This window comes from Cetorhinus maximus, chromosome 2, assembly GCF_964194155.1.
Source record: "Cetorhinus maximus chromosome 2, sCetMax3.hap1.1, whole genome shotgun sequence".
Lineage (NCBI taxonomy): Eukaryota > Metazoa > Chordata > Chondrichthyes > Lamniformes > Cetorhinidae > Cetorhinus > Cetorhinus maximus.
The window spans coordinates 186123895-186151403 of NC_135880.1; the positions used below are offsets into that span (position 1 = coordinate 186123895).

The window sequence follows — 27509 nt, forward strand, 5'->3', positions numbered from 1 at the left end:
GCCCTGGGTGTGTGCCCCCGCCCCATCTTTCCCTGCCCTCTACCCATTTGTACATGTGTTGGAGGTGGTTCAGAGGAGGTTTACTAGATTGATACCTGGAGTGAGCGGGTTGTCTTATGAGGAAATGTTAGACAGACTGGGCTTGTTTCCATTGTTTAGAAAAGTGAGGGATGACTTGATTGAAATATATAAGATCCTGAACGGTACTGACAAGGTGGACTTGGAAAGGATGTATACTCTTGTGAGTGAGTCCAGAACTAGGGGGCACTGTTCCAAAATGAGGGGTTGCCCTTTTAGGACAGAGATGAGGAGAAATCTTTTTCTGAGGGTTGTGCAACTTTGGAACACTGCCTTCGAAGGTGCTGGAGGTGGGGTCATTGAATAGTTTTAAGGCAGAGATACATAGATTCTTGTTAGGCAAGGGAATCAAAGGTTATCTGGAGTAGACTGGAATGTGGAATTCAAAACACAAACAGATGAGCCTTGATCTTATTGAATGTTGGAGCAAGCTCGAGGAGCAGAATGGCCTACTTCTGCTCCTATTTCCTCTGGGCCCTACACGGTCCACAATGATGCAAAAAAAAAAAAAAAAAATCGTTTGCATAACCTTGCAACCAATTCTGTTATAGATCCACTGGATAATCCCAGAGTGTCAACAGAGGATAAGATAACCTCACAGAGTGCCCACACAGGATTAGGTTAACCCTGTAAAGTGCTGTTCACAGGACCAATGTCACAGATGCAGATACTGCCCTGGTACGAATAGGCAGTTCTGCCTAGTGTGCCTAGTCTACCTAAGTCTTGATGGTTTACACTGCGTGCGTTCTCAAATGATGACCCAAGTATTTTTGCAATTCCCCACATTTACATGCTTATCCTAAAACCTCTCAAATCTGAAAAATATCTTAAAACACTTATTTTCCACAAAATAATCCAATGCTTCTAAATTCAGCTGTAAAAAATATTCTAAATTTACCCAAGTAAGGAAACGGACATTTAGCTGACATGTTTTTGCCTTAGGAAACCTTTCTGTTTAACAGTTTTTTAGATTTATTCTTCTATTATATTTACTTGGTACAAACTAAATATTTCACTGCACATAGTTCAGGACTAGTCCTACAGCTTCTACTGCACAACACTTGTTTTGAGTAACTAACTTTGAAGGTCACTCTAGATGACCTTCCCCAAGGGGAATAACCTTGAATGTATTTAATCATCTTTAGTAACAAAAATCCTATGTTAACTTTCTGGAGATCACCTCTACAAATATAAAATGACCTTGTGCCTATTATTCAGTTAGACGTGTCTTGTGATTACAAATTCTCTTTCAGAAAGTACAAAGACATTAGGTAAATTCAAAAAGGACAAGTCACCTGCTGGAGGCAGAAAATCACCGAGCCCAGGAAAGAGGATACTGAGCCTGGCACACAAACAGAGCCTGTTCACGTCCTAGCCTCAGGTGCTTTTACACTGATAGAGCACCTTTGGCTACAGGCACAGAGTTTGCGGTGTACACCTCCAAATGATAAACTCAGTGACCCGAAATTTTCAAGATCAACCTTCTACAAAAATTACACTAAAATTTACTGCAGTGTCTGTGTCAATCTTGCTGACAGGAATTTAGCTGAAATTTTCTGCCAGCTAATTTGTCTACACTGGAATGTGAGAACCAGCACAAAAGCAGTGTCAGCAAACGAGGAGAAAAATTTTATGCAGCAAGCAATGATGATCTGGAATGTTCTGCCTGAAAGTGTGTAGGAAGCAGATTCAATAATAATTATTTATAGAAGGGAATTGGATAATATATGTGTGCGTGTGCTTATATGAAAAGAAAAAAATTACAAGGTTGCGGGGAAAGAGCAGGAAAGATGTTTTTGCAGAGTTGGCAAGGGCATGACAGGCCAAAAGACCTCACTTTGTGTTGTGTCAGTCAATGATTCTATGAAAAGGGGTAACAGTGAGTGGGCTGCTGTCTTCCGCCCTAACACCTTACTGTCAGAACTTTCTGTCTCTACTACTCCTCTTCTGTTTCTATTATGATGCAGATCATGTGTAATGTTTCACTGCAAAACTGACATAAATCAGTTAGGCATGAACTTCCTCAAAAAAAGGTGTTGCACCTCTCTTACACCATAGTAATATCGAAACTTTGTAGGAAATTCCAGGTGAATCTTCTTGCGATTCTTCCTTTTTACATGTTGATTCTTTATTATTTTAAAATCTAAAGATTGTTTTTTATTCCTGAATGGACACATCTTCATGTGATGTTCCAACGGGTTCCCATCTATGGCATAGCAACTCCCAGCTTTGACTGGGCTGGAGAGAGAGGCAATGGATGGAAATAAAAAACAAGGAGAAAATTCATGTTGGCAACTCCCAGCGGCTGGCTGCAAAGAACTTTGATATCAACCCTTTAGTGTGCTAGATCAGGCATGGAATGAAATAAATTGCAGGGAGACAATCAGGACTAAGCAAAAAATCCAAAAGAATAACAAGACAACTTCTGAAACTGCTCAGTGAACAATGCAATTCAAGTCAATTTAGCTGAAAGATGTCAAAACTTCAGGATGGTTTTCAAAGGTTTATTTCTAAAAAAGGATTCCAGGCAACATATTCATTCAAGGTTAAGGAAATCAAAGTTATCACTGGAGAGGCAGAAAGGGATAGCGAGAGAGGGGAAAGATAAGTGAGAAAGAGGGGGAAGGAGAAAACAAGGAAAGATGGAAGGGAAGAAAAAAAGACAGCAGAAAAAGTGGAAGCAGAAAGGAGGAAAAGAGCAAGGAGCAAAAGAGGGGGATTGGAGAGAGGTAGTGAGGGAGGAAAGAAAAATGGAGTGAGACATGAGGGGACCCAAGGATGGAGAGATGAGGAGTGGGAAGGAAACTGTCAGTTTATAACAAAAACAAAAATTGCTGGAAAAACTCAGCAGGTCTGATAGCATCTGTGCAGAGAAAGGCAGAGTTAACGTTTCGAGTCCGTATAACTCTTCTTCAGAGCTAAAGGGAAGTATAAATGTGGTGAAATATGTACTGTTTAAGGGGGGTTGGACAGGTGAAGCTGGATAGAAGACCAGTGATAGGTGGAAGCAAAAAGGAGAGATTGCAAAAGATGTCATAAAGAGAAGGTTGAAGGGGTGTTGATGGTGGTGGTACTGGCTAAAGGAGGTGCTAATGATGACATTAAGAGTACAAAGCAGGATGATCAAGTGGCAGAGGGCCCTAGTGGGGGTGGGGTGGGGGTCAGTGTGGGAGAAAAGAATGAAATAGGCTAAAAGGTGGGAATAAAACAATGAATGGAAATAAATTTTAAAAACAATAACAGAAATAGGTTGGAAAAAATATATACATATAAATTTAAATAAATAAATATTTGAAAAAAGGGGATCAAAAAGAGGATCAATTTATAGATGGTAATAAAATAAAGCGGAGAAATTGAATAAATATTGTGTCAATTTTTACCAGAGAGCAGAGGATCAAGGACAAAATAAATAGTGAAGTGGCTGAGAGTGAGATCAGCAGTATTAGGGTGGATAAATGGAAATTTGAGATAGAATACTTAGATTAACCGTAGATAAACAATTATGGCACAATGGGATACATCCTAAGGTCCTGATGGGAGAGCAGAAAGAAATTGTAATGGTTCTAGCAACTATGTTTCAGAGTCCTACTCAGAGAGGGCATGTGCTGGAAGTTTGCAGAGCGGCCATTTTTAAAAAGGAAGCCATCAAGTGGGTAAATTTTAGAAGTCTCTAATTAAGGATGAGATTACCATATATCTAGATAAAGAGAAAATATTTAGAAATCACAGAATCTCAGTGCAGAAGAGGCCTTTCGGCCCATCGAGTCTGACCTATCTACCTAATCCCATTTACCAGCACTTAGCCCATAGCCTTGAATGTTATGACGTTCCAAGTGCTCATCCAGGTACTTTTTAAAAGGATGTGAGGCAACCCGCCTCCACCACCCTCCCAGGCAGCGCATTCCAGACCGTCACCACCCTCTGGGTAAAAACGTTTTTCCTCACATCCCCCCTAAACCTCCTGCCCCTCACTTTGAACTTATGTCCCCTCATGACTGACCCTTCAGCTAAGAGGAACAGCTGCTCCCTATCCACTCTTTCCATGCCCCTCATAATCTTGTACACCTCGATCAGGTCGCCCAGTCTTCTCTGCTCCAACGAAAACAACTCAAGTCTATCCAAACTCTCTTCATAACTTAAACATTTCATCCCAGGCAACACCCACGGTGGTTGACAGGGCCCTCAACTGTGTCCGGCCCATCTACCGCGCATCAGCCCTCACACCTTCCTCTCCCTCCCAGAACCATGATAGGGTCCCACCCCCTTGTCCTCACTTATCACCCCACCAGCCTCCGCATTCAAAGGATCATCCTCCGCCAACTCCAGCATGATGCCACCACCAAACACATCTTCCCTTCACCCCCCCGGCGGCATTCCGCAGGGATCGTTCCCTCCGGGACACCCTGGTCCACTTCTCCATCACCCCCTACACCTCTACCCCCTCCCACGGCACCTTCCCATGCAACCACAGAAGGTGCAACACCTGCCCCGTTACTTCCCCTCTCCTCCTCGTCCAAGGGCCCAAACACTTCTTTCAAGTGAAGCAGCATTTCACTTGCACTTCCCTCAATTTAGTCTACTGCATTCGCTGCTCTCAATGCGATCTCCTCTACATTGGAGAGACCAAACGCAGACTGGGTGACCGCTTTACGGAACACCTTCGGTCTATCCGCAAGCTTTACCCAGACCTCCCTGTCGCTTGCCATTTCAACACTCCACCCTGCTCTCATGCCCACATGTCCGTCCTTGGCCTGCTGCAATGTTCCAGTGAAGCTCAACGCAAACTGGAGGAACAGCACCTCATCTTCTGACTAGGCACTTTACAGCCTTCTGGACTGAATATTGAATTCAACAACTTTAGATCATGAACTCCCCCATCCCCACCCCTTTTCTGATCCTCCTTTTTCCAATAATTTATAATTTTTTATATATATATTTTTTTAATATATTTTTTCCCACCTGTTTCCATTATTTTTAAATGTATTTCCATCCATTGTTTTATCTCTATCTTTTAGCCTATTTCAATCCCTTCCCCCCCACCCCATCCCCACAAGGGCTGTCACTTTCGTCCTGCTTTCTACCCTTAATGCCCCTATTAGCACATTCCTCAGCTAATATCACCACCGTCAGCACCCCTTTATCCTTTTGTCTATGACACCTTTGGCAATCTCTTCTTTGCCTCCAACTATCACTGGCCCTCTATCCAGCTCTACCTGTCCCACCCCACCCTTCAACCAGCTTATATTCCACCTCATTTCTTTATTTTTTAGTTCTGATGAAGAGTCATACGGACTCAAAACGTTAACTGTATTCCTCTCCGCAGATGCTGTCAGACCTGCTGAGTTTTTCCGGGTATTTTTGTTTTTATTTAACATCCTGGTGAATCTCCTCTGCACCCCTTTCAGTGCAATCACATCCTTCCTATAATGTGGCGGCCAGAACTGCACACAGTACTCCAGCTGTAGCCTCACCAAGGTTCTATACAACTGCAACATGACCTCCCTACTTATGTAATCTATTCCTCGAATGATATAGGCAGCATGGATTTCAAAAGAGACATTTGTGCTTGACAAACCTCAATTCTTAAAGGAGATAACAAATACGGTTGATGAGGAAATGAAATAGATGTTGTGCATGACGACTTTTGGAAAGCCTTTGACACGTGCTATTTGGGAGGTTATAAGGGGAAAATAAAGGGTTTAGAGTTAGGGGACAAAAACAAATTGGATTAATATTTGAACAGAAAATGCTGGAAAAACTCAGCAGGACTGACAGCATCTGTGGAGAGAGAAACAGAGTTAATGTTTCGAGGCTGCATGACTATTTCCAGCATCTGCAGTATTTTGCTTTTATCTTGGATTAAAATTTGTTTGGAAAAGAAACCAGAATAGAGCACTTTTTCCAGAGTGATTGCAAGCTGGTAGCGGTGCCCCACAGTTGAGTTCACTTCTGCTCACTGTATACATCAATTATTTGGATATGAACCTAGAGTGATGGTGAAATTTGCAGATGATACCAATATCAAAGTCATGCAATGAAATGTACAATAGAAGCAGAGCTTCTCTCTACCTTTCGCTCGCACACATGCATAATGTATTCACTTGAGAGGAGAGTAGAAAATGCAAAGAGTCTGGCTTCCTGCTCGTCTCCATTTTTAAATAGCTGCATAGCATATTGCACTGCATGTGAAGTCCTGCTTTGGTATTTTGATTCAGCTACATTGCCACGTCAAGCCACATTACCTACCAATGCTAACTTTCCTTGAGGGGATAGCTCTTGCATAACAAAGACTTAAAGGACTTGCACTTGGCTAACATTCTCAAGAAATACTTCAGATGATGTATTTCACTGCACTTCTTGAAATAACTGCTGGCAAAGGGTCAGGACTCCAGAAAAAAAAATTACTAGAATGTTCAATTCCTGCCAGAAGAGCAAATTGGAGATAAGTGGAAGGTCCCTTGTTGTAGCTTGCTACACAAAACAAAGAATGAATAATCTGTTTTTTTCTTCAATGAGAAGGCTGTTTGTTTCTCAGCCTCGCTATAAAACGTAAAACTAGAAACTTCTTAATAGCTTCATCATACAATAATTAATGCATCAATTACCTTTCACATCATTGACAAGGTTCTTTTTGTACAAATCTTCCTCACTGCTTTCCTCCTCCCAGTCATCAATGTATTCATCTTCATCTTCTTCAGAATAGTCATAATCCAGTTCATCCACCTGCTCCTCATCTTCAATAGCCATTTTCTCTACTTCAGTGGACTCCTCTTTGCTAAAGAATTGAGTGCGTTATGGTTAGAAGGGTGCTTTTGGCATTAGAAAATGTTCATATTGTGAGATTGTTTACCCACAGCCCACTTCCCATTTGCACATTTCAGAACTGAGAGTCTCCACAGACTCAGGGAGCAACTTTACTGACTCAGTCTTGCTTCCCATAGGATACTGCTTATTGGATTCCAATTTGTCAATTACCAGTAAAATGCAATTATGGAATCCACCCAAAGGTACAGGACTAGGTTTAAGTCTCTGATCAGAGATGCACTGCTCAACCCCTCTTCCATTTCCCTGTTCCCTACCCATAAAATCTCAACACATCAAGCACGTAGTATAATTGGCTCCAGTCATGCAGGGTATTATCCTACTTCTATATGAAAAGCTGGTCTCTTCTAAGGACCGGACCCAACTAGGACAGTGTTATGCTAATTCTATTCTTGTCTTTCAATATCATTTGGTTTATCATTCCTATGCATTAATTCAAATACTCGGGGAAACTTCAACCTATTTTCCTATGTAATAACAATCATTGCACTTCAAAGTGAAGTATTGTGTGAAATATTGGGATATTTTAATGTTAAGGTACTTGATAAATGGGCACCATAGCAATCCAAAGATTCTCAAAGGAAGGGGAGCAGAGCAGGGTGGGGGGGAGAGAAAATAGGGCATTGAGAGGGAGCAGGTGAAAGAGAGAGCGAGTGCAGTACGAGTCACTGGGGCACTCTTGCTTCACAATGAGCTCTCATAGTCACCCTCTGCTGCCCTGCATGGTATGAGCATACCTATTTTGTGATTACATTTGATTAATTCTCATTCTATTAACTCAGTTTAACAGTGCATATTTGTTTCTTCCTTCTAATTTTTCCACTTCTCTCCAGAATGCCCTGGCACACATAGTTTGGACATCTGCACAATATCGTCAGAAGTATAAAATCCAAGACCAATTTGTGAAATGGATTTGTGACAAAAGAGGGGAATGAACTGTCTTGGAGGTGTCTGCCCACATGCATTGGTCATTCAGTCTGGTGCCACAGCCTCAGTGGTCACATTTCCACCAAAGCCCTTGTACAAATACCTGTATTATACATCTGGTGACAAGCAGGTTTGATACATGGCATTGGGCTTGGATTCTTGAATTTTACCATGCTGAAGGTAAGTGTCTAAGATTAAGGGAGAGATTTGGTGCAAAGCTGGGTATGGAAACATGCAAGCGCAATGGTTCACTGCATATCTTTGTTCCATTTCCATGCTACTAAAGCCCGACAACCCTAACTAGCAGAGCTACCCAGTCAATGTATGAGGCACCAGGTTGGAAGAATTTACTCAATTCTTCTGGCATGTGGTGCTGTTTGTCATGCTGCACAGGAAGTTAGGCACCTGTCCACCTAATGAGTACTCAAATCCATGTTTACAAGTGCCTCATGACCAGTTGGTAACTGTCTTCCTTTAGGAAGAGAGGAGCGATGCCCTTGGGAGTGGAGCTGGCTCTGCGATGATATGATTGATGGTAGATCAGAACCGAGTTCATGCTTCAGGACAGACTCAGTAATTCAATACATATGTGCACTCCAGGGCAATGTTCATGATTAATTGGATGGCTTTGATTGATAGACCGGTCACAGGAGCTGGGCTGAGAATTCTTTCCATTCATCTTCAAACTTCTGAAAGCCATCATGGGTAGCTGGTCTCCAAGCTCTGACTGCTGATATGCTTGACTTTTCTTTGGGTAAGTAACACCACCCAAAATGAATCTAATGAACCTAGAATTCCAAGTGTTCAACACAGCTCTGTTGAAAGGGAAAAATCTGGAAACAGTAACAAAGATGCTAATTGTCTTCCTCCCCTTATCTACCTTGTGAAGAAACATGGGGTAATCAGGTACTGGATTTAGTTTTTAAGCAGTGACCCTGATGTAGCATCAGATTTTCATGGGGAACACTATTAGATTCAACTTGATTTTGTGCTAATACCAAATTTCATGAAGATTGACTTTGGAAAGATGGTTGAGGACTTAAATCAGGTTAATTGTGTCACCCTGCTAGGTAGGGACATTACCAACACAACTAAAAGGAGGAAAGAATAATTTCCAAACCATCCTAATTTAAACAGAAGCCATGTATGTCACTCGGCCAATGGTAAAATAAAGCCAAATTTGCTAATTTATCACAGAGAAGAACGAAATCACACTCGAGCAAAATTACTTCAACAGGCTTATTAAAAAAGATCCCAGGGGATATCAGCTGAAGGCAACAAAAGTTGCCATCAGAGCAGTCAAAAAGTTACTTTAGTAGATGGTGGGGATATCCAAAGGTCTTGTTTAATCATGTTAGCAAGCAGATGGCCTTTAAGGACTGTATAGGATTCTTCAGAGCAGATTCAGTTAAGCTCCCAGTATAAGGAAAATGCTTTAAATGGCTACATAACATCAGTATTCAGTACTGAAGAAGGTCTTTAGTTAACAATACATTGTAGGGATGATGGTCAAGTTATGTGTCCAAGTGAATGCGCATACGATCCTGAAAAGAAAGATCTCAAAACTGAACGGACTGATGGTTCTGACAGCAAAGTGTGCCCCAGGAAATGGGAGTTGTGCAGTTTGAGCCTTGTGCTCACCAATTAAATAGCTCACTGGCGTCTGGGATTGTTCCTATGGACTGGAGGCAAATCCAAGTGACACCAATATTTAAAAGGGCAAAAAGTCAGAACTGGCAAATTACAGGTCTTCACCTTGGTTGGAGATAAGTTGTTAGCGAACACTGTGAATAGTAATGTAGAATAGCTACGTTGGCAGAGAAAGGCTTATTAACAAGCCTCAAAAAGGCTTTTTGAAGAGGTCACATCTCACCAACCTGGTTGAACTGTTTGAGCATGTTATTCGTTGATGGATTCTAGTCACCTGGTTGACACTGCATATGTTGATTTCCAAAAAGGCAGGCGTCACTTAAGATAATTAATAAGATTGGCTGGGATAAGAAATTGACTGCATGCCCAGAGACAGAAGGTTGTTATTAATAGCAATGGTTCTCAAGGAGACCGATTACAAGTGGGGATTGCTGCTGAGGCTGCAGTGTTTCATCAGCATCAATGATCTGGGTAGAATTATTGAAGAAGCTGACTGCAAATGATGTTAAGAATTATATGGGTCTTAGGATAGGAAATGACAAAACAGATTATAGGCAGACTTAGGTGTGATGAGGGCAGGCAAGGAACATAAAAGCAGACTGCAAAAGCTCCAACAGGTATGTAAAAAGAAAATGATAAGTGAAGACAAATGTAGCCTCTTACAGCCGAAATGGGAGAATTTACAGAGAACAAGGAAATGGCAGAGAAATTAAACAACTACTTTAGTTCTGACTTCACAGAGGAAGATACAAATAACTTCCCAGAGATACTAGGGAACCAAGGGTTAAGTGAGATGGAGGAACTGAAGGAGTTTAGTATTACTAAAACAATACTGCTGGTGAAATTAATGGGACTGAAAGCCAATAAATCCTCAGAGCCTGATAATCTACATCCCAGGGTACAAAAGGAGGTGGTCATGGAAATAGTGGATGCGTTGATTGTCATCTTCCAAAATTCTGTAGATTCTGGAACACTCCCGGCAGAAGGGTGGCAAATGTAACCCCATTATTAAAAAAAAAGGGAGGGAGAAAAGAGAGAATTATAGACCAGTTAGCCTAACATCAGTAGTAGGGAAAATTCTAGAGTCTATTATAAAGGATGTGAAAGCTGGACACTTAAAAAATATCAGTGGGATTAGACAAAGTCAACATGGATTTATGAAAGGGAAATTGTGTTCGACAAATCTACCAGAGTTTTTTGAGGGCGTAACTATCAGAATAGATAAGGGAGAACCAGTGAATGTAGTGTATTTGGATTTTCAGAAAGCTTTTGAGGAAGTCCCACATAAGAGGTTAGTGAGCAAAATTGAAGTACATGGGATCGGGGGTGTAATATTGGCATGGACTGAGAATTGGTTAGCAGACTGGAAACAGAGAGTAGGAATAAAAGGGTCTTTTTTGGAGTGCAGGCAGTGACGAGTGGGGTACTGCAGGGATCAATGATTGGGCCCCAGCTACTCTCAATATATATATATATCAATGATTTTGATGAGGGAACCAAAAGTAATATTTCCAAGTTTTTTGACGACACAAAATCTGGTGGGAATGTGAGCCATGAGGAGGGTGTTAAGAGGCTTTAAGGCAATTTAGACAGGTTGAGTAAGCGGGAAAATCTACATGGCAGATGCAGTAATATGTGGCTAAGTGCGAAGTTATCCATTTCAGTCGGAAAAACAGAATGGCAGAGTATTTTTTAAATGGTGATAGACTGGGAAATGTTGATGTACAAAGGGACCTGGGTGTCCTTGTACACCAACCACAGAAAGTAAGCATGCAGGTGCAGCAAGCAGATAGGAAGGCAAATGGTATGTTGGTCTTCATTGCGAGAGGACTTGAGTACAGGAGCAAGGATGTCTTACTGCAGCTGTACAGGATCTTTGTGAGACCACAACTGGAGTATTGTGGGCCATTTTGGTCTCTTTACCTAAGAAAAGGTTATACTTGCCATAGAGGGAGAACGGCGAAGGTTCACCAGGTTAATTCCTGGGATGATAGCATTGTCATACGAGGAGAGATTGGGCCGACTAGGCATGTATTCACTGGAGTTTAGAATAATGAGAAGGAATCTCATCGAAATGCATAAAATCCTGACAGGGATGGACAGGCTGGATGCAGGTCACAGATTCAGGATACGGGATAGACCATTCAGAGCCGAGATGAGGAGAAACTTCTTCACTCAGAGGGTGAGCCTATGGAATTCTCTACCACAGAGGCTGTGGAGGCCAAGTCACTGAATATATTTAAGAAGGAAATAGATAGATTTCTGGACTCTAAAGGCATCAAGGGGTATGAGGAAAGTACGAGAGTATGGTGTTGATCAGCCATGATCATACTGAATGGCGGAGCAGGCTCGAAGGGCCGAATGACCTACTCCGGCTCCTATTTTCTATGTTTGCATGAACCCACATATCAAGAACCAATGCTATGCATTTGTACAGGGTTGCAAGCTTTAGCCTATTTGGTCGGAGAAAGATATGGGCTTTGTAATAAAAGAACCTGTGCAGATCCATAACCAGTACTCATAATCTTGCAAAAGAGTGTGCTAGAATATATTGCCAGGATAATTAATTGCAAAACAAAAATACTATATTGTTCTTAACAAGGTCTTAGTTGGGTCATATTTGGAACTGTGACCAGTTTTGGTCGTCAGTATGTGGGTGACTAATAAGCCAGAGATTGATATCTAGTTTAAAGGCCCTCAATACGCTTGAAGAACTGTGGCTTTTTATTCCAGAAAGGCATATGAGATTTAAATGAAGTCTTCAAAAAATGAACAGATTACATTTGATCCATGTGGATAGGCTACTTGAGTTGCAGGGGTTAAGGTGAACTGGGGACGTGAGCATCAGTTACATAAAGATAGAAATGGATTATGCGGCAGAAGATGCTTCTTTTCCAAGAATCATTGATCAATGCAACAAATTGTTGGCTCATTCAGAAAATATGGATCTGCTGAGCTGAGCTCCCAAGTATGGCTGCCATTGCTGCACACAGAAAGCAGATAGGTGTTGGGGAAATGTCTCAATCACTATGGTCACTTGAAACATGTTTGATCACCAACGGGTTCAAATGTTTTTTGTTGATCTGAAATTGGTCTTGGGTTTTCCATCTTTTTTCCCTCTCCCTGGCGGGCAGGTAGGAGGGCGTTGGCTGGAGGAAAGGAGGGAAGGACCTTACGGATTATGGTGTGCTCAAGTTGCACCATAACAATTAACAGTGTGTGATAGGCCAGATAGACCAGTTGGCCTTTTCCTCTTATTGTATTGTTTTGAACTTGCACCAAAGTTCTCTTGGCTTAGATAAGTGGGATGTGCCCCTATAAAAAGTTTGTGTGCACACCATATCTGACAAAATCTTTATCTATCCAGACTTAGTACCTGCTTGTTTTGGGGTCCTGTAAGCAGATGATGAGATTTGGCAACTGCCAGGCACCACTTAACAAAATGAAGGGATAGCAGATGCTGGACGCATTACAAAACAGATGGGATGACGCAGAATAGTTTTGTAATCTGCTGATCCCCATTCTGCAAGCTCATTCTCATGTCTGCTTGACTGGCTACGAACATCACAAGCAAAAAGCTGTTATTCCTAATTGTATCTGCCAGTATCATTCACAGGGATCAGACAGACATAGCACCCTTTGCATATTTGTCAGTCTGAGCAAGTCGTGTTTGAAGGTAGGAAGTTACTACGTAATATGAGCCTTTCTGCATAGCAGTAGTCTACTCCTGTGCTGCAGACCTTCCATGACCTCTTCAACCACAGAGTCCAAGAGCATCTAACAAGGGAGACTCCAACTCATTTCTATTTGGTCCAAAACCAAAATAAATAGTGTGCTTCCTGCCTATCCCAAGCCTCCTATTAAACTGGAATGCTGGTGCTCCTATGAATAATGTCATATAGAAATATAAAACTATGCAAGATTTTCATTACACATACAAACAGGTGCTGCGTAATTTGTAATGTAGCACCACCCTGTGAAAATGTAAAATCACGTTGAATTTATTTTATGTTTTAAAACATGCACGTAATAAAGTTAACAGCCACGAAGCAAGTTGGGAATATCCTGGCAAGATGGCATCTGTCATACACAGGATCCATTGTCTACAGTTCTGTAAATGTATGGACTGCACCGACATTAAGGCTTATAACCTGAAAACAACAGAATCAGAGAGCCCAAAGGCTCAATAATTTATTGTTAATAACAAAGGTTTAACATTAGTAACTGATATAATAGATAAGGAAGCACCTGCGAGAATTATCTGTATGAAAATAATAGAAAAGAGTCAACATGGTTTCAGAAAGGGAGGATTTCACTTGACGTTTTATCAGAGTGCAAATACCATCAGACACTGAAAAGCAATAATGAGCACCTCACTCATGCATATGACAACATGGGGTGCAAAGCAACAGTAGCCAATGTAACACATTGCGCAGGGTCTCCAAATCTACCTGGTCTCCTCTAAAAATGTAATTATTTTTCACAAGTGTCAGCAGTACCTTGCATCAGCAATTTCATCCTCCTCATCTTCATCCAGATTCTGAAGGTCAGACTTTTCAAAGTTCACATCATCTATTTTGTTTTGAGGGCAGCAAACGTACTCGGTACCACGAAACTTGTCGATGCCACAAGGAAGCAACATTCCATAGGTATGGAGAATCATAGACTCAGCAGCACAAGCCTGAAACACAACAGCAGGAACACATTGATACTTCAGGCTCAAGTGCCACCAGAAAATGACCACCATTTGTCCAGCTAGAGTTGATCAGTAATTACTTGGTGATATTTAGCATATGCATAGTTATAGAGCCTAGCAATAGCCTTGTCAGTGGCTTTAATCACAACTTAAAATTTAGTCAGTGGACATTCATCGACAATGAGAGTCACTGTTTGGACTGCACTACAACTGCAGCCTGGATGGTTTTGATGACACCGCTGATGCTGGGTGGCTGCAGAGAGGCCTTGGCCCATCCAGAAATGGTCTAATAAGGGCCCACTGTCACCGTGGAAGATCAGAGCCAGGTGGACAAGCAGTAGGGTCTACGATGAGAAAGTGATTTATGGTGGATGTTTTCCCATGCCAGTCATCCTGACATAGGTCCGCAACTGTTACTCCTCGACATGATGAGGTCCCACATGGGAGACTGATCGTGAAGCTAAGGGCCCATGGGATCCAAGCCAATTTGGCAAATTGGATCCAGAATTGGCTGAGTAGCAGGAAGCAGAAGGTGATAGTCGAGGGGTGTTTTTGTGACTGGATGCCTGTGTCTAGTGGGGTTCCACAGGGACCAGTGTTGGGTCCCTTGCTGCTTTGTGGTATATATAAACGATTTAGACTTGAATATAGGAGGGTTGATCAGTAAGTTCGCGGGTGACACGAAAATTGGTGGGGTGGTAAACGGTGAGGAGGATAGCCTTAGATTACAGGAGGATATAGACGGGCCGGTCAGATGGGCTGATCAGTGGCAAATGGAATTTAATCCGAATACGTGTGAGGTGATGCACTTGGGAAAGAACAAACAAGGCACGGGAATACACGATGAATGGTAGGACCCTGGGAAGTACCGAGGATCAGAAGGACCTTGGTGTGCATGTCTACCGGTCCCGTAAGGTAGCGGGACAGGTAGATAAGGTAGTTAAAGAAGGCATATGGGAATAAAGATTAGCCAAGGCATAGAATATAAGAGCAGGGAGGTTATGCTGGAACTGTATAAAACGCTGGTTAGGCCACGGCTAGAGTATTGCGTGCATTTCTGGAATCCGCATTATAGGAAGGATGTGATTGCACTAGAGAGAATGCAGAGGAGATTTACCAGGATGTTGCTTGGGCTGGAGAGTTTTAGTTATGAAGAGAGATTGGATAGACTGGGGTGATTTTCCTTGGAGCAGAGAAGATTGAGGGGGGACTTGATTGAGGTGTATAAAATTATGAGGGGCATAGATAGGGTAGATAGGAAGGAACTTCTCCCCTTGGTGGTGGGACCAATAACCAGGGGGCTTAGATTTAAGGTAAGGGGCAGGAGGTTTAGAGGGATGTGAAGAAGAATTTTTTCGCCCAGAGGATGGTGGGAATCTGGAACTCACTGCCTAAAAGGGTGGTAGAGGCAGAAACCCTCATAACATTTAAGAAGTATTTGGATGTGCACTTGTGATGCCATGGAACACAAGGCTATGGGCCTAGTGCTGGAAAATGGGACTAGAATAGTTAGGTACTTGCTTGACCGGCGCAAACTGGATGGGCCAAAGGGCCTTTTTCTGTACTGTTGACCTCTATGACCCTCTGACTCAGAACCACAGGAATATGATTGACTCTGAACTCTAAATGCCCTCCGAAATGGCTGAGCAAGGCACTCAGTTTTATCAAACACCTAAAAAGTCTGAAAGCAATGATACCTGAATGACCACCTAGGCACCGGAAACAACAATACCAAATTCAGCCCTGTCCACCCCGCAAAATCCACCTAACATCTGGGGGCTAGTGCCAAAATTGGGAGAGCTATCTCAGAGACTAGTCAAGCAACAGCCTGATATAGTCATACTCACAGAATCATACTTTACAGATAATGTTGCTGACACCACCATCAACATCCCTGGGTATGCCCTGTACCACCAGCAGGACAGACCTAGCAGAGGTGGCGGCACAGTGGTATACAGTCGGAAGGGACTGGGAAACCATGAGGTGCTTTGGGTCATCAGCAGCATCATAATTGTATAGAGCCACAATCTGTAACATCATGGCTCGGCATACCCTCCACTCTACCGTTACCACCAAGCCAGGGATCAACCCTGGTTCAATGAAGAGTGCAGGAAGGCATGCCAGAAGCAGCACCACGCATACCTAAAAATAAGGTGTCAACCTGGTGAGGCTACAACTCAGGACTGCTTGTGTGCCAAACATCATAACCAGAAAGTGATAGACAGGGCTAAGTGATTCCACTGTCAATGGATCACATCTAAGCTCTGCAGTCCTGCCACATCCAGTCGTGAATGGTGGTGGGCAATTAAACAACTCACTGGAGGCGGCGGCTCCACAAATATCTCCATCGTCAATGGTGGGGGAACCTAGCATATCAGTACAAAAGATACGGCACAGCATTTGCATCAAGCTTCAGCTAGGAGTACAGAGTGATGATCCATCTCAGCCTCCTCCAGAGGTAACCAGCATCACAGATGCCAGCCTTCAGGCAATTCGATTCACTCCACGTGATCTCAAGAAACGGCTAAATGCACTGGATACTGCAAAGGCTATGGGCCCTGACAATATTCCAGCAATAGCACTGAAGACCTGTTCTCTTGAACTAACTGTGTCCCTAGCCAAGCTGTTCCACTGGCTACAACCTGGCAATGTGGAAAATTGCCAAGGTATGTTCTGTACACAAAAGCAGGACAAATCCAACCCGGCCAATTACCACCCCATCAGTCTACTCCCGATCATCAGTAAAGTACTGGAAGAGGTCATCAACAGTGCTATCAAGTAGCACTTGCTTAGCAATAACCTGCTCACTGACACTCAGTTTGGGTTCCACCAGTGTCACTTAGCTCCTGGCCTCATTACAACCCTGGTTCAAACATGGACAAAAGAGCTGAACTCCCGAGGTGAGGTGAGAGCGACAGCCCTTGACAGCAAGGCAGCATTTGACTGAGTGTGGCATCAAGGAGCCCTAGCAAAACTGGAATCAATGGGAATCAGGGTCCTCTCCACTGGTCATACCTAGCACAAAGGAAGATGGTTATGGTTGTTGGAGGTCAATCATCTCAGTTCCAAGACATCAATGGAGGAGTTCCTCGGAGTAGTGTGCTCGGCCCAACCATCTTCAGCTGCTTCATCAATGACCTTCCTTCCAACACAAGGTAAGAAGTGGGGATGTTCGCTGATCATTGCACAATGTTCAGCACCATTCGCGACTCAGTTAATGCTGAACCAGCCTATGAGCAAATGCAGCAAGACTTGGACAATATCCAGGCTCGGGGCTGACAAGTGGCAAGTAACATTCACACCACACAAGTGTCAGGCAATGACAATCTCCAACAACAGAGAATCTAACCATCGCCCCTTGACATTCATGGCATTACCATCATTGAATCCTTCACTATCTACATCCTGAGGTTTACCATTGACCAGAAACTGAACTGGACTAGCCACGTAAACACTGTAGCTACACGAGCAGGTCAAAGGCTAGGAATCCTCTGACAAGTAACTTACCTCCTGATTTCCCAAAGCCTGTCCAGCATCCACATGGCTCAAGTTAGGAGTTTGATAGAATACTCTCCACTTGCCTGGATGAGTGCAACTCCACCAACTCAAGAAGCCTGACACCATCAAAAACAAAGCAGCCCACTTGATTGGCACCCCACCCACAAACATTCAATCCCTCCACAACCAACGCACATTGGCAACAATGCGTACCATCTGCATGGTGCACTGCAGGAACTCACCAAGGCTCCGTAGACAGCACCTTCCAAACCCACAACCACCAATACCCAGAAGGACAAGGGCAGCAGACACATGGGAACACCACCACCTGCAAATTCCCCTCCAAGCCACTCATCATCCTGACTTGGAAATATATTACCGTACCATCACTGTTGCTCGGTCAAAATCCTGGAACTCCCTTTCAAACAGCACTGTGGGTGTACCTACACCACAAGGACTACAGCAGTTCAAGAAGGCAGCTCACCACCACCTTCAAAAGGGCAATTAGGGGTGGGCAATAAATGCTGGCCTATCCAGCCATGAATGAATAAAAAAAAAAAATCCTCGTCCTGTTTTGTTTTAACTTAGACCATAATGCCATAAGGCGTAGAAGTAGGCCATTCGGCCCATCAAGTCTGCTCCGCCATTCAATGAGATCATGGCTGATCTGATAATTCTCAACTCCACTTTCCTGCCTTATCCCCATAACCCTTGATTCCCTTACTGATTAAAAATCTGTCTTTCTTAGCCTTGAATATACTTAACGACCCCACCTCTACTTTACTCTCCTTTTACTACCTTTACATCATCCAAGGCTCATGAGCTTCAGATGGCCCACCTCTCTTCAAAGGAACTACACCTTGACTTAATGTTCTTCACTGCTCTATTACTGCTTTACCCTGCAATTACCATTTCGAATCTACATATGCTCAGAACCTTCTTAATCAGAAATTAGCTCTTTTCCTTTGAGCATTTTTAAATTATGTTGCCGCTTTATGGTCTCTTTTTATAAGTACTTAAAAGCAAATAATGCTGTGGTCACTGATGGCTAAATGACCTTTCAGTGTAACACACTACACTTGCACTTAATCATTTCCCAGAGCCAACACCGTTTCCTTCCTTATGGACTGGAGGCCTAGTGATCAAAGAAGTTCGTCTGCAGACAGAAAAATATCATTTCCTTCCATACCCTTAACACTTTTTTTTCCTAGGCTTACAAGAGTAATTTAAGGCCAATGGTATGACTCCATTTATGTTGTACATCTTTGAAATTTGCTGATTAATTTCTCTGCTTCTCACTATTTGGAGTTCAATCTATAAGAACAATTTAACAAGAGTTCCCCCTTTTCTCCTCAATTCAAGCCAAATTAGATTTAGTCTTAAATCTATCAAGTGTATCCTATCGAAATGTAACAATCTTAGTCAGTACTGCCATGCCTTCCTCCTATTTCGCTTTCTCTATCATTCCTGAATACTGCCACTATCAGCACCTTTAGTCTTCACCACTACCATTAACACTTCCTTTGCCTTGTGTCCATGACATCTTTGTCAATCTCTCCTTAGACCCCACCTATTGCTGACCTTCTATCCAGCTTTACCTGCTCCACCTCCTCTTTAAACAGTATAAATTCCATCATATTTCTAGTTCTCTTTAGCTTTGAAGAAGTGTCATGCAGGCTCAAAACATTAATTCTATTTCTCTCTCCACAGATGCTGTCAGGCCTGCTGAGTTTTTCCAGCTTTTTCTGTTTTTATTCCTGAATCCTTGATAGCCAGGAATATTAAGAACCATTTCCTGGCCTTATTTAAGCCATGTCTCCATTAACGTAGTCACGTCGTAATCCCATGCAGCAATCTGTGCTTGTATTTCACCAACCATATTAGTTAGGTTACAGATATTGATGTACATTTTCATACCTCGTTTGTCACTTTTCCTATTTTCCTCAGCCTGGTCCTTGCAATTTTTTAGGATATTTCCAATTTCATTGTTGTTTATATCTCTCTTCTGATCTCATTTCTGCTCCTTCCTGCTGTTTTATGGTCCCTGTCTCCTGGCAATTTAGTTTAAACACCCCTCCCCCGCATCCAGTACTAATAAATCTCTCAGCAAGAACATTGGCTTTGATCGGGTACAACCCATCTACCTTGTACAGGTGACCTTTGCCCAGAATTGGCCCCAATGCCTGAATAAACTGCAACCCTCCCTCCTGCATCACTTCTCCAGCCACATTATTTACCTGCACTATTTTCCTGTTTGTGTACTCATCAAAACAGAGCACTGGGAGCAATCCCGAGATTAGTATTTTAAAGGTCCTGTTTTTTATTCTTTTTCCAACTCCTGAAACTCCACCTGAAGGGTCTCAACACTTGCTCTCCCTGACGTTCAAAAGAAGTTTGAGGGACAGCATCTTATCTTTTGATTAGATACCTGACAACTTCCTGGACTTAACATTGAGTTCAACAATTTCAAACTGTGGCAATTGCTTCCATTATATTGTTGTTTGCAACGGTTCTTCTGTTGCCATTTATAGTTCCTCTAGACTTGTGTTTTGTTTTTTCACTTGTCCCACAGTAACCCCTTTTAGGCTTGAACTATGACTTTTCTCAACTGATCACTCCCGTTGTCCACCCAATTGCAGACCTATCCTTTTATTTCCTCTCCTGTCTCTGCAATTGCTTAAAAACTGCTGCATCTCAATTTTTTCCAACTTCGATGACAGGTCAACTACTTGAAACATTAACTGTTGCTCTCTCCACAGTTACTACCTGACCTGTGGAGTATTACCAGCATTTTCTCTTATCTGTTGTATAATCTTGCTATTTAAACTTTAATGGAGAACTCGCGAAGAATTTGCACTGCAGGCTGAGAGATGCTGGGTAACAACATTAGCTTATCAAAAGGGCAGAAATGATTGCAGACATTTTTGCAAGGTTTCAACTCAGTTGCTGATATGAACCCACGAAGGTGAGCTAAGTAAGGACACTAACAGCTTCTAAGAAATTCTGAAAAAGCTTCGCCAAAAAAAAAAACCCTACATGCTCAGATAATTTTTTAAACAAGAAAAATCAGACAAGTAATTAGAAAAAGTGAACTATTTTTCTGGCTATGACAATAACTTCCCTAAAAACTGGTAAGTGTCAGAAAAGTTATTCCCCTGGACAGTTCATGGAGCTATCCTACACAGAAGGGAAGCCCAAATGTCACATGCTTGCTCTGGCTTATCAGGAGGGTTTCAGCAATGAGTGGCGCATGTGAAAATCAAAGAATCGTATTGGAGTCAATGTTAGTTGATTTTTATGTGTGACTATCTTCAAAAACCTAAACACAGCTGATTAATAAAAGCAGCAAATAAAATCTGTGGTAACATCTATTTCTAAAACAAACAAGATAAGCAGTCAGAGTTACAGCACTGGGAACAGCCTGTGCGCACTTTTAACCGTTCCTATCAATAGCAAATAAAATTGTCAGACACCATTCCCTCTTTCCATGTTACCTATCAATGCTGAACTACCCCAGAATTAACTTTTGTATGGTTTACAAACTGAGGCACATGAAAGAAAGTTCATTCTCTTCTCATCAGCAATCTCTTCTCATACAGTATCAGTATGTTGTTTCACCTGACGCTACTGTCTTGCGAATTGTCCTGATGACTGCAAGACTAAAAGTTGACAAAAAAAATCTTTTTTCAGCAATACTAAAGTTCATTGTTCACAGCAGTGAGAAGCTTGCACATGGTCAGAAATTTAAATGCTGGTCATGACACTGTTACTCGTAAAGATTAATTTCATCAGTACTGGTAAAAGAAATCAATTCTGTAGCCACTGGTACAGGAACTAGTTTCAATGTAAACATCAAATATCATCCTGGGATAAGCAGAGTGTGAACAGATGTTGGCAGAGTGGTGTTAGAATCCACCAGCTCCTTCAAGAGGTATCAATTTTTCCTCTGTTTCATAAAATACTAGTTCTGCACTGACAGCAGCAAACAAGCAACATGCTCACCAGTTTGGTAAAAAGGAGAAGTCCACATTGAACAAATGACTCATTCTGCAAAAGCAGAATGAAAAGAAGTTGAAATGGTAGCATTTGAAAACCAGTCAGGGACAGATCTTCAGCCTGGGCACCACTGCCTAAATGTAATAAATCATACTTAGCCAAACACGAAGTCTTACTTCTACATCCTTTATTAACTACCAAGTGTCACAAATCACAAAATTAGTGCTATTTTATTCATTTAATAGGTTTAAAAAACACCTGTGATATTCTTTCCAACAAAGTTTAATAAGTGACTGTTCTCTAATTCAAAAAGGGACTATTAGTTTACCTTGATCTGGTGAAACTAGATTCAGCAGTTCAAGTGACAATGACACCTTTCAATGGAGCTATCAGTTGCTTTTTTTCTGTACTTGACAAAATGCAATGCCACTTATTGAAATTGTGCAGGTTTCAGCAGGTTGGCACCTTTGAACATCTGTTAAGATTTGTATCAGATCCATCTGGCTGTCATGGTGCCAGCCATGGCTCAGAGAATGCCATTGCCTTGAGTCAGAAACTTTTGACTTTCAGTCTCACTGCAGGAATTTGAGCACTTAATTACACTCCATTGCAGCACTATGGAATGCTGCAACATTGGACCAAAACTCCATCTACCATCTCAGATGAGCATAAGCGATCCCACAACACTGCTAAGAAAAGCAGGGGACTTCTCCCTGATATCCTGGCGAATGTTTATCCCTCAATCTATATCACAAAAACAGATTATCTGGTCATTATCACACTGCTGTTTGTGGGACTTTGCTCTGTGCAAATCGGCTGTCTCGTTTCCTACGTTACAACAGAGATTCATTACTTCAAAACAGTACTAACAGTACTTCATCGGTTGTAAACTGCTTTGGAATGTCTGAAGGTGCTATATAAATGAAGTCTTTCTTTTTATCAGAGACTGTTAACATCAGAAAAGTTCATTTGTTTCCAAATTTCAAAAGAAATCATAATGGCTAAAAGCCAGGGACTGTCTGCTGTCCTCCTTTCTCAATTCTGAGCAAAGTTAAGCTGAATACTTCTGATATATTTCACGTAAAACTGAAAGGCTAGAACTGGAGGTGATGCTCCACGTCTGTTTGCATTCAACGTGGTGGCAATCGGGGCTTTGTCTTAATCCAAAAGACAATCTTCCAAAGAATTTCAGTCTATAATTGAGGTTTAGTACAAAACCAGCCTAATCCTCTGTCTGACTGTGTAATGAACATGAATTAGTTGTTTTAGCACAATCTGTGTAATATTTCTATTTGTCTAATGGAACCATGGGAATATAGCACAAAACTATTCGCCAGGCAATTGGTCAGGTAATTGCTGGCCCCCAAGATTTTCTGGCTGAAAGCAACAGGACCCAGATTTCAGCTTGTGGGGAACATTAATTCCTTACAGAAATTATGACTTAGCTATTGATCGGTGTAAACAATCCAAAAACAACACAAGAAATAAAATCATGTGTTATCAATTACAGTATCTGTATATTTACCAGTATTGTATGTATGAGAGGCAAAGATGCTTGGCAAGACTCCAGAAACCCCACCCATCCCCGGGGTATTTATCTCTTACCGCTTTGGCAACAGTCTGCCAGTGCTGATGACTCCGACATTCATCCATTCGTTCTTTGTGGAAGAACCTGCATTTTTCTGGGACCAGTAGCACGTCGCTCACAAACTCGCCCACTGCCAGAAAAACAAGAGTGAAACTCTGTTGTTATTCCTAGAAAGGACTATAATGACAAGATTCCAAACCCTTGAAAGGAACACTTATAAAGAGTGAATTTTGTCAGAGATTTTAACCTCCCACAGCTCTATGCAAGATGTCCTACATTTTTTGGGGGGCTAAGCAGAAGGCTCTTTCACAGAGCTAGTACAGGCATGATGGGCCAAATGGCTTCCTCCTGTATTGCCTGATTTATCAAACTCAAAGCTTCACTACCTGGTCAAACATCAGAAATTGCTGCAAATTTTCCTGAAATCCTATTTTAAATGTTGGCTCTAGTATGGGTTTTATTTGAAATGTATAAATACACGTTTTAATTATCTTTAAAATCTGGACCTAACGTCCTTTCACTCGTGATTCGCAGGATCAACACCAAACTGATGGAAGGCTCAGCTTTAAACATTCAGCTTGCTACCAATTTCAGGTGATTGAATGCAAAATCAGGAAATGGATAGTAACAGGAATTGGACTTCACTCAGGCAATTTTCCCCTCCTGCCAATTCCAAATTGGAGTCAAGCAACTTGTTGCGCAATGTAAGATTTCCACGAAGAGAAGCCGAATGTTTTAGTAGTTCAGAAATAATGACACGAGTCACACCCATTGGAATCACTGAAGACTGGCCAAGTTAATATCATCGAACCTCACCCAAGAGAGTCCAATCTTTCAATGGCTATGAAAAATGGATCTCAGCACTGTAAAGCACCAGCAGTAAAAAATCTACTCTCATGCTAACTAAATAGAACAAAAGAGCATGGGAACTGCGTGTTGTAGTGGGTCCAGGCACCATTCTTTACACCTGTTAGCATAGTGTGAAGCTAATATACATTTATAGGATTGAAGTACTTTACTTGTTGCAGAAGTCTTTTGCTAAATAAGACAAAACCTCAATCCAACAGACTGTCCAAAATACCCATTGTCCACCCAAAAGAAATGTTATCCATACTTCTAGTTTCATGGGTTCTGAGAACCAATATGCACATGCAAATATTATGCCAATGCAGACAGGCATAAGAACAAAAGAAATAAAAGGAGTAGGCCATTCAGCCCCTTAAGCCTGTCCCGCCATTCAATAAGATCATGGCTGATCTGCCCAGGCCTGAACTCTTCTTTTGTGCCAACTCCTCAAAGCCCTCAACTCCCCGATACTTCAAAAATCTATCTACCTCCTCTTTAAATATTTTCAGTGATCCAGCCTCCACAACTCTCTGGGATAGGGAATTCCAGACATTCACTACCCTCAGAGAAGAAATTCCTTTGCATCTCAGTTTTAAATGAGTGTCCCCTTATACTGTAACTATGTTCGCTAGTTCTAGATTCCTCCACTAGTGGAAACATCTTCTCAACGTTGACCCTGTTAAGCCCCCTCAGAATCTTGTACTTTTCAATATCACCCCTCATTCTTCTAAACTCTAATGAATAAAGGCCTAACCTGTTTAAGCTGTTCTTAATAAGTCAACCCCTTCATCCCAGAAATCAGCTTACTGATTCTCTTTTAAACCGCCTCTAATGCCAGTACATCCTTTCTTAAATACAGGGCCCAAAACTGTACACAGTACTCCAGGTGCGGCCTCACCAACACCCTGTACAATTGTAACAAGACTTCCCTATTTTTAAACTCTAACCCCCAGCAATACAGGCCAAAATTCCTTTTGCCTTAATTACTTGCTGTACCTGCATGCTAATTTTTGTGTTTCATGCACAAGAACACCCAGATCCCTCGGTGTTGCACTTTTTTGGAGTCTCTCTCCATTTAAATAATAGTCTGCCTTTTGATTCTTCCCACCCAAGTGCATGACCTCACACTTTCCTACATTAAACTCCATCTGCCAAGTTTTTGCCCACTCACTCAACCTATCTATATCTCCTTGCAGATTCCTTATGTCCTCATTACAACATGCCTTCCCACCTATTTTTGTATCATCAGCAAATATGGATATATTACACTCTGCCCCCTCCTCCAAGTAATTAACATAGTTAGTAAATAATTGAGGCCCTAGGGCTGATCCTTGTGGCACTCCACTAGTTACGTCTTTCCAACCTGAAAAAGACCCAGTAATACCGACTCTCTGTTGTGTGTGTTAACCAATCCTCAATCCATGCTAATACCTTACCCCCAATACCATGAGCTCCTATCTTGTGCCCCTTATCGAATGTCTTCTGGAAATCCAAATACACTACATTTACTGGTTCCCCTTTATCAGCTCTGCTTGTTATATCCTCAAAGAACTCTAGCAAATTTGTCAAACATGATTTCCCTTTCACAAAACCATGTTGACCATGATTGATTGTGTGAAGCTTTTCTAAATGTCCTATTTCTTCCTTAATAATGACTCTAGCATTTTCCCATTTCCCAACAACAGATGTTAGGCTGTCTGGCCTATAGTTTCCTGCTTTTTGTCTCCCTCCCTTCTGGAACAGGGGCATCTCATTAGTGGTTTTCCAATCTACTGGGACCCTCTCTGAATCCATTGAGTTCTGGAATATTTGGACCAATGCCTCCACTATCTCTGCAACCACTTCCTCTAAAACCCTTGGATGCAGGCCATCAGGTCCTGGCGACTTGTCTAACTTTAGTCCCATTAGTTTGTCAAGTACTTTGTCCCTTGTGATAGAGACTGTTACTAGGTCTTTCCTCCCATGAGCTCCTTGCTTATCTGAGATCTTTGGGATATTTATAGTGTCCTCCTCTGTGACGACCGATGCAAAATATTGATTTAAATTATCTGCCATTTCCCTGTTCCCCGTTATCAATTCTCCAGTTGCATCCTCCAAGGATCCCACGCTCACTTTAGCCACGCTCTTTTTATATACCTGTAGAAGCTCTTGCTGTTTGTTTTTATATTTCTTGTCAATTTACTTTCAATCAATTTTCTCCCTCTTTATTAGCTTTTTAGTCATCCACTGCTGGTTTCTAAAGATTCCCCAATACTCTGGCCTACCACAAGTTTTCACCATTTTGTATGCCTTAATTTTTGATTGGATACTCTCCTTGACCACCTTTGTTAATCACTGGCGGTTCATCCTTCTTTTAGACCGGGATAAATTTTTGCTGAACATTATGAAATATCTGCTTAAATGTCTTCTGCTGCTTATCCACTGACCTTCCCCTTAGTCTATTTTCCCAGCCCTCTTTAGACAACTCTTTCTTCATGCCTCTGTAATTTCCCTTATTTAAATTGAGGACACTGGTTTGAGGCCCGAGTTGCTCGCCCTCAAACTGAATTTGAAATGCCAACATGTTGTGATCACTACCCCCTAGAGGATCCTTAACTACCATATCTCTTATGAATCCCATCACTAGATCTAAAATAGCCTGTTCCCAAGTAAGTTCCACACCATATTGCTCTAAGAAACAATCCCTGATGTACTCTACAAATTTGATTTTTCCAGTCAATTTGCAGATTAAAATCACCCATGACAATTATAATGCCCTTCTTACACGCCGCCATTATTTCCCAATTTATACTTTGTCCCACAGTGAGGCAACTCTTCGGGGGCCCATAGACGACTCCCACCCGTGACTTCTTCCCCCTGCTATTCCTTATTTCCATGATCTATTGCACCTATATCACTACTTAGCACCGCACTGAGACCTTTTATTAACAAAGCTACCTCACCTCCTTCATCTATTTGCCCATTTTTCCGGGATGTTGAAAACCCTTGAATATTGAGTTCCCAGTCTTGGTCACCCTGCACCACGTCTCTGTAATAGCTCTCAAGTCATATTCATATATTTCTATTTGTACCGTCAACTCATCTATCTTGTTACAAATGCTGCGTGCATTCGGATAAAGAGCCTTAAGGTTTTGACTTTTTACCATTATTATTTATTCTGGTTCTAATTTCTGATGCACTCTCCTGCTTAAATTTTCTGCTCCTTCTGTCACACTTTGATTATCATTCGCCCAAGTCCTATCTACAACTAATATGATTCGCCAGGACACTGGTCCCAGCGTGGTTCAAATAAAGCCCGTCCCAGCAGAACAGTTCTCTCCTTCCCCAGTACTGGTACCAGTGCCCCATGAATCGGAACTCATTTCTCCCACACCAATCTTTGAGCCACGCATTTATCTCTCTAATCTT

General features: G+C 41.9%; 1 protein-coding gene across 4 annotated transcripts in view; it reads right to left on the reverse strand.

The window, feature by feature from the left end:
* The window catches only part of aplp2 (amyloid beta (A4) precursor-like protein 2), a 172247-nt gene that overhangs the window by 54240 nt on the left and 90498 nt on the right, over positions 1–27509 (reverse strand). For all 4 annotated transcript variants that reach the window (XM_078530649.1, XM_078530639.1, XM_078530630.1 and 1 more), the window contains exons 4-6: positions 23273–23385; positions 13977–14158; positions 6684–6853 (exon numbers count right to left, since the gene is read on the reverse strand). In XM_078530649.1, coding sequence (XP_078386775.1) covers positions 6684–6853; positions 13977–14158; positions 23273–23385 — 465 coding nt within the window. The remainder of the gene's footprint in view (positions 1–6683; positions 6854–13976; positions 14159–23272; positions 23386–27509) is intronic.